Consider the following 15,111-nt stretch of genomic DNA (forward strand, 5'->3'; position numbering starts at 1 on the left):
AAAACGGAGTCCGGATGCGTCCTGGGCGTCCGTTTTACTGCTCGCTGGTCCTGGAGGTCGAGACTGATTCGGACTCGAGTTAGACTAGACCTCCTGCTGTTGTTGGACGTCCTAGCTGCTCCTCCACGCCTCCAAGCCTTCCTCTATGTGTCTCCTTGTCCTCTCCATGATTCCTAAGCAACACATAATCATTAGGTAGTAATCTATTCTCAAAATTATATAAAGAGTTGCTTAGGAACGAGCTCACCTCTAAATTTAATTGTCGTGCGCGAGCTCTTGTGATTGGACCTTGAAAGTTCAATGGAGGATCATTGTATGTATCCGAGAGAGTGATGTCCTCATCATTATTATCTTTCTCACACTTGCTGAGCGCATCATATGCTCACATTTGCTATTTTTCCTATGTCATGCGATATACGTGCTGCTGCTCAGTGAGTGAAGATGTTGAAGACTATCAAGACGAGGTTGTGACGTTCTAGGCGTGTGTCTCCCGGTCGGTTGCCTGCGGTGTTGTTAGGTACCAGTGCTTTTGTTCCGCTGCAGATATCTTCATAACAATATATGTCGATTGCTATAAGAGTTAAACGTTTATTTAATAAAAGTATTGCTTTTGTTACTTCACCTGTAACGTCCTTATGTGTGTTGAACATCCTGGACATACATAAGCCGCATCTGTTTTTGTTCGTTAAAACCGGGTGTGACAGTTCCTTATATAAACTGCATATGTAAAAGAACATTTTCAAAAACGGTTCCTTATGTGAACCACATCTGAAAATAGGATGATTACCACAGACGATTGCTTATATGAACCGTATGTGTAAAATATCATTTTCAGAGGCGGTTCCTTATGTGAATCGTCTCTGAAAATAGGATGATTTCTGTGGTAGGATGGTAAGAACGTATCGCGCGAGCTGAGAGATCCTGTGTTCGAGTGCCATGAACCGCACACGTGCTTATTTCACGCGAAAAACCATATGACTTGTGACTTACGATAGCATGATCGAAGGGGGTGCCTGGTCGGGGTAAAAATCAATTTTTCAAACAAAAAATATCGATTCAGGGACCGGTTACCAGAAACGGTCCGCTTAAAGAACCACTTGTGAAAACCTATTACCACAAGCGGTTCCTTAAGTGAACCGCCTCTAGTAATAGATATTCACAGACGGTCACTTTTATACTATAAAAATCATCTATTTTCATATATCTTCGACTAAAGACGAGTGACTAAACATCTCTAGAAATAGATTACTACTGCCTCGTAAAACTATTTATGTAGTTTTGTCAGTAGTCGGTCTTCACGGATGACAAAGATAGAATGTCCCTTTGCTCTTCTAACATGTATGGCAGAAGCATACAAGCGCCTCTTAGGCTGATTGAAGCAAACTAGTCTTGACGCGTCTGTCCGGTTTTATTTTGCTATACAGAGCGTGATAAAAGAAGGTTAAAAAAATTAAATTCACAAATTTTGCGCATTTCAATATTTATCTATGAATTTATCAATATTTAACACATTCAATTAATTATAGAGAAAACAGTAATACTTTTGTGTATGCATACAGTTTTAACATGTAGATGAAAGTAATACTAATCTAAAAAAATTTGTTTCATATTTTTTGAGTTTTAGATATTTTTCTTTGCATTTTAGATTTTTTTAGTCAATTTATCAATATAACTAATATTCATTTCGATATTTTTTTCTAAAATTTCCTAAAAATGAGAATTACATATGTATGTGTATGTATATGTACATATATATATATACATATATGTATACATATACGTATATATAACCAATACTATGAGCTACTGCTACAGTACACTACAGTTGCTATAGTCCACTATGGTAGCAGATGGCCTGAGAGGCCGCAGAATCTTGGCTCGATATAATATTTACTTGATTTGCACCTTTTAGCTCTGCACACGGCATGCCTTTTCTCGATCGAAAGCAAAAGAAAGTCGACTCTCCTCCTCCCATGCAAGATAAGACAAGACAAAAGGAAAATGGAAGTATACCACAACGACCTGGGATCCGCGCTGCAACTAAAATCACACTTTAATTTGGGACGACAGATCGTGGGTATGGGGCTCTGTTTAAACTACCACCCAAAGAGCAAGCCATGCGGTCATACCTCATTATGTTTCTTTCTCCACTCTTATGTTTTGGGAATGCTACGTTCAGACTCTAATATTTCTTTACGGACGTTACTTTTGATTGCTTTACGGACGTTACTTTTTTCATAGTGTTATCAACTATCACAAACATCGGCAAGGTTCGACTAGAACTTTTTTGCTAAAACGTCTCAAACGTATTTTATTTACCATTTTATTGTATACATCATTTTTTTAGTTTAAGCATCAATCAGTCCTTCGTACAAGTACATACTAAGATGCAGTAGATAATCAGATCGGATCCAACAGCATGGTCAACGATCAAAAAATATATTTCTAGCAAGAAAAGTACAAGCCTAGAAGTTAAATTAACTAGAGATAGTGATACTAGTATGGCGCCAGGAGTCTCTAGAAGTGTACTAGCCAAGTCATTGTTCCAAAAAAAAAACAATGTACCAGCCAAGTAGCCAACTGCATCTTGTCCAGAAATTCCAGTCCTGCCGACCTTTGCACGGCCCATGGTGTGGCACCCATGGTTCACGTTACCGACCTCCGGTGGTAACTGAAAAATCGTGGTAATCGTGATTATCAGTCAAAAATTAAAAAAATTCGGAGAAAATTCATTCGGCAAATTTTGAATTTTTGCGAAAAATCGTGTTTTTGACCTCTCGGTAACCGCTCGGTTTTGGTCGGTTACCGAGTGGTTTGGGTCGGTTACCGAGCGATTTTCTCGCATTTTTGATTTGGTCAGTTACTGAGCGGTTTGGGTCGGTAACCGCTCGGTTTTCTCGATTTATCGAAAGGTTTTATCGAATTTCAGCGCAGTTTAAAAAAAACCTTAAAAAGGGTTCAATCTTGTAAAATCAATAACTAATTCATCTGAGCTTCAAATCAAGTGAAACAAATTTTGTTGGCTTCCTTGTAACATGATCTACATGATAAAAGTATTTATACTCATAAAAAAGTTCAAAATTTTCTGTGAGAAATTTTATTTCTTAAACCAAGGTAAATGCATAGTTTACTCTTTGCTAATACAAAAATCATGAAACTAATTTTGTTAGTCTTCTTACATGATACTATATCTTTTAAAAATATATGAACTCATGAATTAGTTATTGTAACATGCATGATTATGTAAATGTGTTGCGACTAGATTAATTCATAACTGACCCATCACACAACAAAAATTAGTGAAACCACTTTCATTAGCTTATTTATATTATGATTTACGTAGAAAAAATAATAGTAGACATGAAAAAGTTAATTACAGTGCTGTTTCTTAACATATTCACTTTATGCTTGTGAACTTTGTAAAAATCATAGAGAATTTAATGAAACTCTAAATAAAGTGAAATCAATTTTAAAGATTCTCTTAAAATACGTTTTATACAAGAAAAATATGTGTTTGCATGTTACACTTTTCCTTAACGTGAGTTAATAATTGAGCCGCACACTTCAATTTTTTTTTCATTTTTTTCAAACTTTCTCTCTATAGAATATGATGCAAACGACATTATTTTTGAAAAAAAATTTCATAGAAGGTCTTATAATTGTGTCTAGTTTTTTTTTTAAGATTTTTTTGATTTTTTTGAATTTTTTTTATTTTTTCGAATTTTTTGAATTCAAATTTCGGTTACCGTTCGGTTTTTGAAACCGGACCAGACCGGGAAGGTCGGTAACCGCGATTTTTGGACGGTTACCGACAGTTTTTTAAACCCTGGTGGCACCTCGGTTTTCTTGCTAGAAAGCATAGTTGGGTTGGATTGGTTATTTGTGTAGATTTTTCACTATGTCATCCGTGTGCTGTTAATCTGTTCCCTTGCTCTCTCAAAGGAAAACAAGTTTAAGTTTAACTTCACCGACTTATTTTAAGGCAGAGTGTAGTTATATGGTCTTAAAGATATACACAAAACTTTTCTACTTATTGAGAATTAACAAACTTATACTGAATAATATTAGGTATATGGCAGAGGGGTCGCTAAATGGGCAATGCCTTCCCAACCTAGAAAACTGAGGGGGGAAATTGGTGCCAAGTGTAGGTGATGTTCTTGTCCCTATTACCAAAAATGGGGGAGAACAACTGGAGCAAGCAATATGGATGCGTTATTTTTATAAACTCGGCAGTTGTAATAATCAATCAACGCAAATCTACATTCAGTTTTTAGTGCAACATGCGCTCCACGCCACGATAGAGACTTCTGCCATGGCCCTACTTGCTAATCCTAGTACATCACATAATTATTGTTGATTAGTCCGCTATTAGTATCCTAACCAGCATCAAACCTTTTCTAATGGAACATTAAACTTTGATCATATGAGAACCAAGCTCAAAAGCCAGGATATGGTGTAGAGTTAGAAAATTAAATGGCAACTTGCGCACATCGTGGAAAAGGTGGCAGATTTATTTTAGATGACAACGACTTCTTGTGAAAACAAATGTTCAAGTACTGACAATATCATATGAGATATTGAGGAATTACATGTGTTGGCATGCAAGTTGTGTTAATAGTAAACAAGGACCTTGGAAAAAAAACAAATGCTTAAAAAAAACCCCAGCTTAATTCCTCATTTTAAGTTTTTAAAAAGTTTTTATCGCTATGTTCGCATATTATTCCTTTCTTGTTCATCAGGAATGCATATCTGCATAGATGTTGATCACTATATGAACTCCCCCAGCTGCAACCTCAAAGACATTACTCCGAAACATCACAAAGAATAATTATATTTGTCCATGCATATCCTTATTATTAGACAATGAAGCTTTTTTTTCCAACATGCTTGTGATGAGCTCTCACATTGCATTAGTGCAAGGAAGCAAGCTAGATAACATATTCATTTGAGCCACAAACAAGTGGAGTACTAGTTAATTTAGATAGAAATATAAATAAAGTTTACAATGTCATTAGAGGAAGACAATGACTATGGTAAGAAGCAGGGGGTGGGCCGACTTTACGGTTAGTGAGGGAGCATGCCTTCCTCAAGTCAATTTCTCGGCTAGCTCCACCATCGGTAAGAACATATACGTTAGTTCCAGATTCTTTTTTTCCTTTCATGCTTAGTCGTTTAGTTAATCCATATAAATATTGTATGACAATAAAGAAACAATATGGTTGGAATTATCTAGGATTATTGAAGGATCGAGCTCTTTGGTTCTAAGAAAGCAAACCAAAACTATACACGGGTGGTTTCTTGAATTTGAGTTTGATTTGATGTTTTGGATAAGTATAAGAAATATACACGTTCCATATTAATCCATATAAATATTGTATGACAATAAAGAAACAATATGGTTGGAATTATCTAGGATTATTGAAGGATCGAGCTCTTTGGTTCTAAGAAAGCAAACCAAAACTATACACGGGTGGTTTCTTGAATTTGAGTTTGACTTGATGTTTTGGATAAGTATAAGAAATATACACGTTCCATATAAAATAGGGGATTGGGCCGGCAGTTAGCTAGTAGCCAGTTGCCTCCGGTGTTTTAAAACCTTCATTGACACTTATTTATATCAATCCATCAAGTGAAGAAAAGCAGTTTTTAGCTTTGTTTTACACTTTCATATTCAGCCTTTCGGTTGATCCACATAAAACTTTGTGCAATTCTATGTGTTAGATTTACCTGAATAATTGATAATACTACATGAACATCAATCAGAAGAATACTTTGTAGACTTACCGGTAAATGTCCGTTATTGGAAAAATGTTTTACACCATCACAAAAGTTACTCTATTATTATTTTAGCAAAGTTTGAGGGACATATATGTCATTATTATTACAAACTGTTTGTCAATATGATTTTTAAGCCATATATAACAAATTACATGACTTAATTTGCATGCGTATCTTGTGCCCCTCTCATGGTACCATACAATTATGCGGTCCATACCTCCATTTAGGAAGTGGTAGAGATGTCATCCTCAACAGAGTTGTTGTTGCTGATGATGAACCCATTTTTTTAAGGCATGGTGCCTTGCTTGTGCTGTCGATGGTGGCAAATAGGCCAAGGGGGCAGTTTTGCCTTTTCCTTTTTCTTTTTCTTTTTTGTCTCAACTGTGTGTGAATCCGAGAGGCTAAAACGGCTGAACATGCGGAGGGCTGATTATGCATGCTTTGCATGGGTCACGTTCCATGCGTGGCTTCGTCGTTGGTGGTGAGATTTATAGCAAGAACTATCACAAAAATTGTTAAAGTCTTTAAAATATAACTCATTCTAACATCGTCTATTTTGCATTTCAAACAGCTTGTTTTCCCACAGAACTAGCACAACCTTTTTCGTTTACACATTTCTAAAATTATGTAGTTGTGAAAAAATAGTGAAGTTATTATGAAATTTAGTTATGAATCTATGATCCCTACATTTTGCAATATAATCCTATTTTCTTGGAAAGCCATATTTAATGTCGCGAAAGAGATGAAATTGTAGTAAATGTGCTATTTAATAGAGGCATGCATGATTGAATGTCATTAATTATTTCTTCAATTAGATGCCAAGTGATCATGCGCAAATGACCATTGTGAGCTTGGACTTGGTGAAAGTGAAACAGAGGAATATAAACAAATCAAGCAAAGAAAGAACTCAACAAAGTCAAGGACAAAATCTAGATCTCCCAAATAAACAAATAAGCACAGCACAATCTACAAACACTAACATATAATATCCATGGTCATCTCACAAGTTTAGATTCCAAAAGATCTCAACCCCCCCCCCCCCCCCAAAAAAAACCGATAGAGATCGCAACTAATCCAGGACAACAAAAACAGGACCAGTGACCTGCCAGCTCATCATCAGCATCAGCAGCACCAGTAAGTAACAGAGTTGCTGTAAAATCAGTGCTGCCTCTCTTTTGATTCAAAATCAACATGCAAAAAACTCTCTCTGTTGAAATTTTCAGTTCAAATGCCAATTCAAGTTTTGTGGGCTCCTCACCTACCTCGTCTTTGAGGTACAGGCATCCAGAGATTTTTTATTTTTATATTCTTAAATCCAAAAATTACAAATATATATATCTGTTTTGAAATTTTGCAAATCTATACCTTCTTGCCCGTTAAATGGGCAATCGAAGCATGTCGGTCTTCCAATAGATGACAGGTCTACATGGCTTGCCACGGGGACCGGCTTCGCAACCTGTCACCGGTTGGAATGACGGAAGGTCCCTATCGCCCAATAAAAGAACAATTGGTATCTGTCTCCCTTTCAACGGATGACAGGTAGTTGAATTTATTTAATTTTTAAATGAAATTAGGAATGATTATGAAATAGAAATTTAGGATTTTTTGTGAAGTTGGCAATTTAACTCGCAAAGGTAAGCTATTGCTTGGAGTCTCCTGTCATGATGCTATTGGAGGACGGAAGCTGAAAAAATGAACTGGATGTAGGATACTAGTAGATAAGATGACCATAATATTTGATAGAGGCAACATAGTGACTAAAGTACTTGCTAAACCCTAAATGTGTCCCCGCTTCAGGATGATCACTTATGCTCATGCGATCTCAGCGCCTGTGGCCCCGTGCTCTCACGTGGTCCGCTGAGTACGTGAGTGGGTCTGGCAGGACCACTATCCGCGATGGCCAGCCATTAGGAGCTAGTGTCGCGTATTCCTTTTGGGTCTGCTATGTGCCTATGGGAGGCATGCTGGCTAATTGGAAGCCTTGATCTTGTCCTGTGTATGACCCAGGCCGAGGAAGGTGTCAAAATTAGCCATGTACTGCATGGTACCCTTCCTGATGGCCTGCTCTAGGTACTCTATCATTCCTTGTATGCTATCAAAATCATTAAGCTCTGCATGTGGTTTACGGAGCAAAACATGTTAGAACCAATTGTGAATGTGAAATTTATGAAGTACTTAATGTATTCTTGACGGAGGTAACTAGAGGGGCACGAGATGAAGATGCACCAACATATGTGTAAGATGGCTTGAAGGAGATACCATCGTAGTGCTCATTGACATCAGTGTAAGAGGGTCTAGAGGAGCTACTGTCATAGTGCTCAGCATACGTCGGATCTAGGGGCAGGTGAGGCCAAGCCATGAACATCACTGAGCGGGGTGAGGACCTAGAGTAATGGCCATCGTCATCACGAGGGGGGGGGGGACGCCGAACAAGAGGTGTCTAAGCAGCCCAAGCAGTGAGGGTCGAGGAGCAACGTCCGTAGTGGAGCTACAAGTGAACACCCTTATGATCTTCTATGCCTTTTCGTAGATCCTGTGGAATGCCCCACGTATCTTATAGGTAGTGACATCTATTTCATGGCCCCTCTGCAAAGAAATGTTACGTAGGTTGACGCAAGTGTTATGTAAGTTAAATGTAGGGTACAATTATAGTTGGTGTTGAAGAAACATACCACCAATGACTGTGTTTGGTCCCTGTGCACCGGGTATGTGTCTTGCATGTACATTACGTGAGTCGGCACCCTAGGTCCACCTTCGAGATGGAACGTGTGCATCCCGACCTCCACCTATCAACAAGAGCAGCGAGAAGGGCCTGATCATGCAAACTCTAGTCGCTCGAACCTTGCATTGGCATCACAAGCCTTCAGAGTGGGAGAAGCTCAGCCCTGTGCAACTTGCAAACAAATATAATGTAAGTACAAGACTTTACAAACAACATAAGCACGTGTTAGGAATGTATTGCAAATATAGGGAACCAACGCTTGTTCAACCTCATGAACTCATCCAGAACTCTTGGTCAGAGTATCGGGAGCTCAGTCACCTTAACGGTGGTCAGGTAAGAGTGGTGTGTGTCATCCATGCATGGGTCAAGCAACTCCAGTGGTCGGCAGTCATATCTACCCACGATAAAAAAAAACTATACTATTATTTAGGCTTATAATAACATAATAAAACAATCAGCCAATGTTACTTAAAAACCTAAATCTAATCGTTACTCTAATAACCTAGATCTAATAATAATACAACTATCCCTAAAATATCTAGATCTAATAGTTACTCAATGTTACTCTAAAAATCTATATCTAATAACAGTACAACTATCTTGAAAAACTTAATCTAATTGTTACAACTATCTAAAAAAGTTAGATCCAACATTTACTCTACATTACTTTAAAAATTTATATCTAATAACAATATCACTATCCATAAAAAAACCTACATCCAATAGTTATAATTATTCGTGAAAATCTAGGCTTAATATCACTAAATTCTAGATTTAATATCTAATCTATTTTCATAACTAAATCTGATAGCTAACATAATTAGTTTTTTTAAAAATATTAATGTTAAAATATTTAACTCTAACATTTTTGGATTTCAGCATAGCTTCCCTACCCTCCTCTCCCATGTGTCTCTCCCTCTCTTTGTGCGCTAGTGAGAAAACAATAAATGAGCACAGTAGCGTAGGGAGGCCGAATGTAGTTCTTTTATAGGCAAATCTATTATCCGGTGGATATATCACTCTTCTAACAGACAACAGGGTTATTAGCGGTCTTTCAAAATTTAGGTACGTCGACTTTCCAACAAGCCACGTGAATATAGTTTTGTAAAATTTTAAAACAAACCTATATATTTGTTTTTTATTTAAAAAATAAAAAAATCGTCATCCGGCCATGAGCTCTTCCTCCGCCTCCTTCTTTTATGGCCTTGCATAGGGCAGACTCCCCCCCACCACCGCCAAAATAAATCACTTCTCCTCAGTTCAGGCTTTCTGCCTTCTGGGTTGCTGTGTTTTTGCTTATTGGAGGCCGGCCCACCTGGCAACTGTGGCATCAAAACTCGATCTTGCCGAGGTTTTGGGCGGGTGAAAAGATTGGGGTTTTCTTGGTTTTGGGAATCCGACTAGGTTCATCTCTCTGTGTGAAATTGTTGAGGTTTATTGGAGTGAAGATTGGTAGCTAGATAATCCCAAATACGAGGTTTCTTGCTCTGATTTGGGTATTCTCGCTCTGATTCGGTTCTTGGTTCTTGGCTATTGGACCAAAGCTTCCATTCTGGTTCTTGCCGAAATCAAAGGGGAAGAGTTCGATCTTGGCTGCAAGTTTGCTGTGAAGATTTTAAGTGGCATTCCGATTTGGATTATCCTTGCTCGTGTTCTTGATTGTTCTTCAAAGATTTGCTGGTTGCGTAGACCAAGGCGACGGTCGGTCTTGGTCGTAGATACGTGGATTTGAGGTGGAAATGTAGTGAGAGGGTCAAATAGTTATCCCTGATCCTGGTTTTGGTAGCTTAATTTCTGGTGCTCGATTAGGGAAGTTACGAGCTTCCATTTTTGGTTGATGCAAAGGGGAAATCACATTCGTCCCTTGAGGAGCTCCCAAGTGTGAAGTTTTGAGGTGGGACTGTGACCTGAAGGTTGAAGGAGATGCTAATGGCGTCGATGTCGGATAGCGAGACGACGAACCGGGGGAGCATGTGGGAGCTGCATCAGAACCTTGATCAGCCCATGGATGAGGAGGCCAGTCAACTGAAGAACATGTACAGAGAAAAGGTCTGGTCTTGATCCTTGCATGTAAACTTTTTCTTTCGGATTTGCTTTTTTTTGGGGGGGGGGGGGGGTTACAATAGTATGCTTGTCCTGAGTTGGTATCATGGTTTCCTGCTTCAATGATCCTTTGTGTTCATTTGAAAAAAACATGAGTTGCTCCTTGATGTGGAATTATGAGTCGCTCAAGGATTGGGAACCACATATTGGATGTGCTGTTACTGTTGGTTTCCAATTGCAGGAACCATATTCAGATTTTTAGAACTGTTCTGTTCTTTTACCTTACAGTACCGGCATAGCTATCATTTTTGTAAAAAGTTATGTGACCCATGTGTCCTTTTTAGACTTTCACTATCATGTTCCTAGCTCGAGTAGGATCTAATTTGAATCTTGTTTTTATTCGTGCAGAAATTTTCGTCAGTTTTGTTACTGCGGCTTGCATTTCAGAGCCTCGGTGTAGTCTTTGGTGACCTAGGTACATCACCATTGTATGTCTTCTACAATATCTTTCCGCGTGGGGTTGACGATGATGAGGATGTTATTGGAGCTCTATCCTTGATCATTTACACACTCACTCTCATTCCTCTGATGAAGTATGTTTTTGTTGTCTTGCGAGCTAATGATAATGGTCAAGGTGAGACATCACATTCTTGAAAAGTTTACTCTATTGTGCTTATTTTTATGATATGTTTGGTGATTGAAAGAAATATGAGTGAAATTGTCAAAATGAGTTTGCCTTTACACGTTTGCAAAAGTATGAGCAAATAGCTCGCAAAGATTTGGCAATTTTAGTATTTGATTTGGTTGGCAGAATCTCATTTTTTTAGATAATGTTGCAGAATCTCAGAACAAACCATTGTTCTAGTGATGGATTTGTATCAATAGGATCTAAATATGAGATGCCAGAGTGATTGCTAGACAACATCCTACTGATCATGAAATTTGTAGAGGGTGAAACCCTGAGTTTCATTTTACTTTGTGCTCAGACAAGAAATATGTCTCCTTCAATTGGTATAGTTTGTTTCCACAGATTCTCAGATAAAAATTTGTTTCTCTTTATTCACAGGTGGCACATTTGCTCTTTATTCTCTACTTTGCCGGCACGCAAAGGTCAGCACTATACCCAACCAACATAAGACAGATGAAGAACTAACAACATATAGTCGGCAGACTTATGAGGAGAATTCACTTGCAGCGAAAGTGAAGAGATGGCTAGAGGGACATGCATATAAAAAGAACTGTCTTCTTATTCTCGTTCTCATTGGTACATGTACTGCCATTGGAGATGGGATCCTTACTCCTGCTATATCAGGTAATCGGAATCATAATTTTTTGAGTAAATCCAATGTAACTGGGATCTAACTTGTATTGTTTTTTTTGTGTTATGTAGTTCTTTCTGCATCAGGTGGAATAAGAGTTCAGAATCAGAAGATGAGCACAGGTAATTCTTCTTCTCTGTATGGTTATATCTATGTTTGTTCTCAACTCTGGCCAGTTGTTAAAGTCGATTTAGCAATAGCATGGTGGAGCTAGTAAGCGTGAACGTGAGATTGACCACCATCCTGGAAACAAATCAGTCGGTCACATATCATAACTACATATGCAAACATTCTGATCTTGAGTAGTTGGGCTGCACTGTTCATAATACTTGATCTAGTGAGGAGCATACCATTTTTTTACCTATGCTGCTTGTTGTAATATCATTTGATATTTGTTTCTTCCATATCTGGCAGATGTGGTTGTAATCATCGCAGTGGTCATATTAATTGGCGTATTCTGCATGCAACACTATGGGACAGATAAAGTTGGATGGCTCTTTGCACCTATAGTGCTCCTCTGGTTTATTTTAATTGGGAGCGTTGGGGCAGTGAACATACACAAGTACAATAGTTCTGTTCTAAAAGCATATAATCCAGTCTATATATTCCGGTATTTCAGACGAGGGAAGGCTGAGATTTGGACATCTCTTGGAGGGATCATGCTTAGCATCACAGGTCATTAGCAATTTAACTGTATCTTTTGCATCAATTGTAAGATGAAACAGAGTTACCTATATATGCCTTCTCTATTCAGGGACTGAAGCATTGTATGCTGATCTATGTCACTTCCCTGTATTGGCTATTCAGGTGAGTGGTTTCAACCAAAAAAAACATGAATCATGATATATATATATTGCCTCACTCAATTAATCATGTATATGTCCAGATTGCATTCACCTTAGTGGTGTTCCCTTGCCTTCTACTGGCGTACACTGGGCAGGCTGCTTACATTATCTGCAACAAGGACCATGTAGTTGACGCCTTCTATCGCTCCATTCCAGGTCCTTCCGAACTATTTAACAAATTTGATCCCGCATCTGAGATCATGCTACCATATCATGTCTACTGTGTGCAAATTGGCATAGTGCTTATCCCACTACTGTTACTGTTTGTTAGTGCTGTGTGCACTTCGTTGTACTCAAGTTGAGATGTTTGATCACTGCAGATGCCATATACTGGCCAGCCTTCATCATAGCGACTCTTGCGGCAATAGTTGCAAGTCAAGCCACTATATCCGCCACCTACTCAATAATAAAGCAGGCTCTTTCACTGGGATGTTTCCCCCGCGTCAATGTTGTCCATACCTCAAAGAAATTTCTGGGGCAGATTTACATCCCTGACATCAATTGGGTACTTATGATTCTTTGCATTGCTGTAACTGCTGGATTCAAGAACCAAAGCCAGATTGGAAATGCATATGGTGAGCTTTACATTTTTATGATTTCCTAGCATCTTTGAACATGTAACTGAACAAGGAGAAGTCAATTTGGGCCTGTCGTGCTTTCGGCACTTAACATTAAATACCTATGAATTTACACATTAGTGCTAAATAGAAGGTGGCTAGCAATACCCTGCAGTTCATTTCAATGCTAAAAACAGAGCCAGCATCATCTAATGAACATTATTATACCAGAACAGAAGACTGAATGTGTTTAGTGACACACCAAAATTGTTGATTAAGATTCTAAAGACAACCTTAATTTAATCTTCAGGATGCACTCTGCATTCCATACATGACACCATACTTATTTGCATGCAATATTGTCTGAGCAGGCACTGCAGTGGTGATTGTTATGCTAGTAACAACATTCCTCATGGTCCCAGTAATGCTGTTGGTATGGAAGAGCCACTGGATCCTTGTTGTCATCTTCATCATGCTCTCATTGACTGTTGAGCTCCCATACTTCTCAGCCTGCATTAATAAGGTGGATGAAGGTGGTTGGGTCCCACTTGTCATTGCGATAACCTTCTTCATCATCATGTATGTGTGGCATTTCTGTACCGTGAAGCGTTATGAATTTGAGATGCACAGCAAGGTCTCTGTGGCCTGGATTCTGGGACTAGGGCCGAGCCTTGGCCTTGTCAGGGTCCCTGGGATAGGCTTTGTGTACACCGAGCTGGCAAGTGGCGTCCCTCACATCTTCTCCCATTTCATCACTAACCTCCCTGCCATCCACTCGGTTGTCATCTTTGTGTGTGTCAAGTACCTCCCAGTATATACAGTCCCAATAGAAGAACGGTTCATCATGAAGAGGATTGGACCAAAGAACTACCACATGTTTCGCTGTGTCGCTAGGTATGGATACAAGGACATCCACAAGAAAGATGACGACTTTGAGAAGATGCTCCTTGACAGGCTCTTGATCTTCGTCAAACTGGAGAGCATGATGGATGGCTATTCTGACTCTGAGGATTTCACCATGACAGAGCCGAGATCTACCAGAGCACTGCTGCTGAGTGAGAAGGCTGGGAGCAACACGATGTGCTCCACTGGTGACCTGAGCTACTCATCACAGGACTCCATTGTGCCGGCCAAGTCACCTCTCACGGGGAACAGCCTGACAAGGTACTCGAGCCAGATGTTCGGCAACGAACTGGAGTTCCTGAACCGGTGCAAGGATGCCGGCATCGTGCACATCCTTGGGAACACGGTTGTGCAGGCGCGCAGGGATGCAGGGGTCATCAAGAAGATTGCTGTGGATTATGTGTATGCCTTCCTTAGGAAGCTCTGCAGGGAGAACAGTGTGATATTCAATGTTCCCCATGAAAGCCTTCTGAATGTAGGCCAGATATATTATATATGAACAATTTTTTGTTTGTTTTTGTGTTATGGTTCGAAGTGAGCCGTACGACCTACTGTGCCGTGTAGGTCAAATGAACATTGTACATGATCAATCCTAGAGTTAAGTGTCATTAGTCAGTTTTCCGCGCCTTATCAGAAATTATTGATATTGCCGGTGGTACATTCTTCATGAGCTTTGCAATCCAAACGCCATTTGTTCTGAGTACGGCAAAAGGTTTTTGCCTGACAGAGTGTCAACCATTGCATACTGTCAGGCTTAAAAAAATGTAAATGCTTATGTTTTGCTTCAGATCTTACCTGGCACAGTTTCATGGTGTGTCAAGTTCCAGATGTTATGCAAACCAACTTCATTGCAGAAACAAAGATATCCAAGAGAACACAGTTATGGCCCAACAGACTCATATGTTGCTGGTCCATAAATGCAATTATATCGGCAAAAATCCAAA

At 39.1% G+C, this 15,111-nt stretch overlaps 1 protein-coding gene across 2 annotated transcripts; it reads left to right on the forward strand.

Moving 5' to 3' along the window:
- Positions 1-9,708: 9,708 nt before the first annotated feature.
- On the forward strand, positions 9,709-14,893 carry LOC133895621 (putative potassium transporter 12). Of its 2 annotated transcripts, none has more exons than XM_062336071.1 (9): positions 9,709-10,549; positions 10,952-11,177; positions 11,610-11,855; positions 11,934-11,984; positions 12,277-12,537; positions 12,617-12,669; positions 12,749-12,863; positions 13,028-13,282; positions 13,636-14,893. In XM_062336071.1, exons 1-9 carry the CDS (start codon positions 10,424-10,426, stop codon positions 14,664-14,666), a joined length of 2,364 nt encoding a protein of 787 aa, XP_062192055.1. In that variant the 5' UTR covers positions 9,709-10,423; the 3' UTR covers positions 14,667-14,893. The 2 variants fall into 2 exon arrangements, with proteins under 2 accessions (XP_062192055.1, XP_062192056.1); XM_062336072.1 differs by lacking the exon at positions 9,709-10,549 and having other exon boundaries at positions 11,083-11,177; positions 11,610-11,653; positions 11,739-11,855.
- The last annotated feature ends 218 nt before the right edge of the window (positions 14,894-15,111 follow it).

The sequence above is a fragment of the Phragmites australis genome, chromosome 16 (genome assembly GCF_958298935.1).
Source record: "Phragmites australis chromosome 16, lpPhrAust1.1, whole genome shotgun sequence".
NCBI classification, from domain to species: domain Eukaryota; kingdom Viridiplantae; phylum Streptophyta; class Magnoliopsida; order Poales; family Poaceae; genus Phragmites; species Phragmites australis.

Bases quoted from the DNA above. Each gene is read 5' to 3' on its own strand.
- LOC133895621 (XM_062336071.1), top strand. From the start codon at position 10,424: ATGCTAATGGCGTCGATGTCGGATAGCGAGACGACGAACCGGGGGAGC. The intron at 11,856-11,933 runs GTAATCGGAATC...TGTGTTATGTAG, and splicing joins CCTTACTCCTGCTATATCAG to TTCTTTCTGCATCAGGTGGA. The intron at 12,538-12,616 runs GTCATTAGCAAT...TTCTCTATTCAG, and splicing joins GATCATGCTTAGCATCACAG to GGACTGAAGCATTGTATGCT.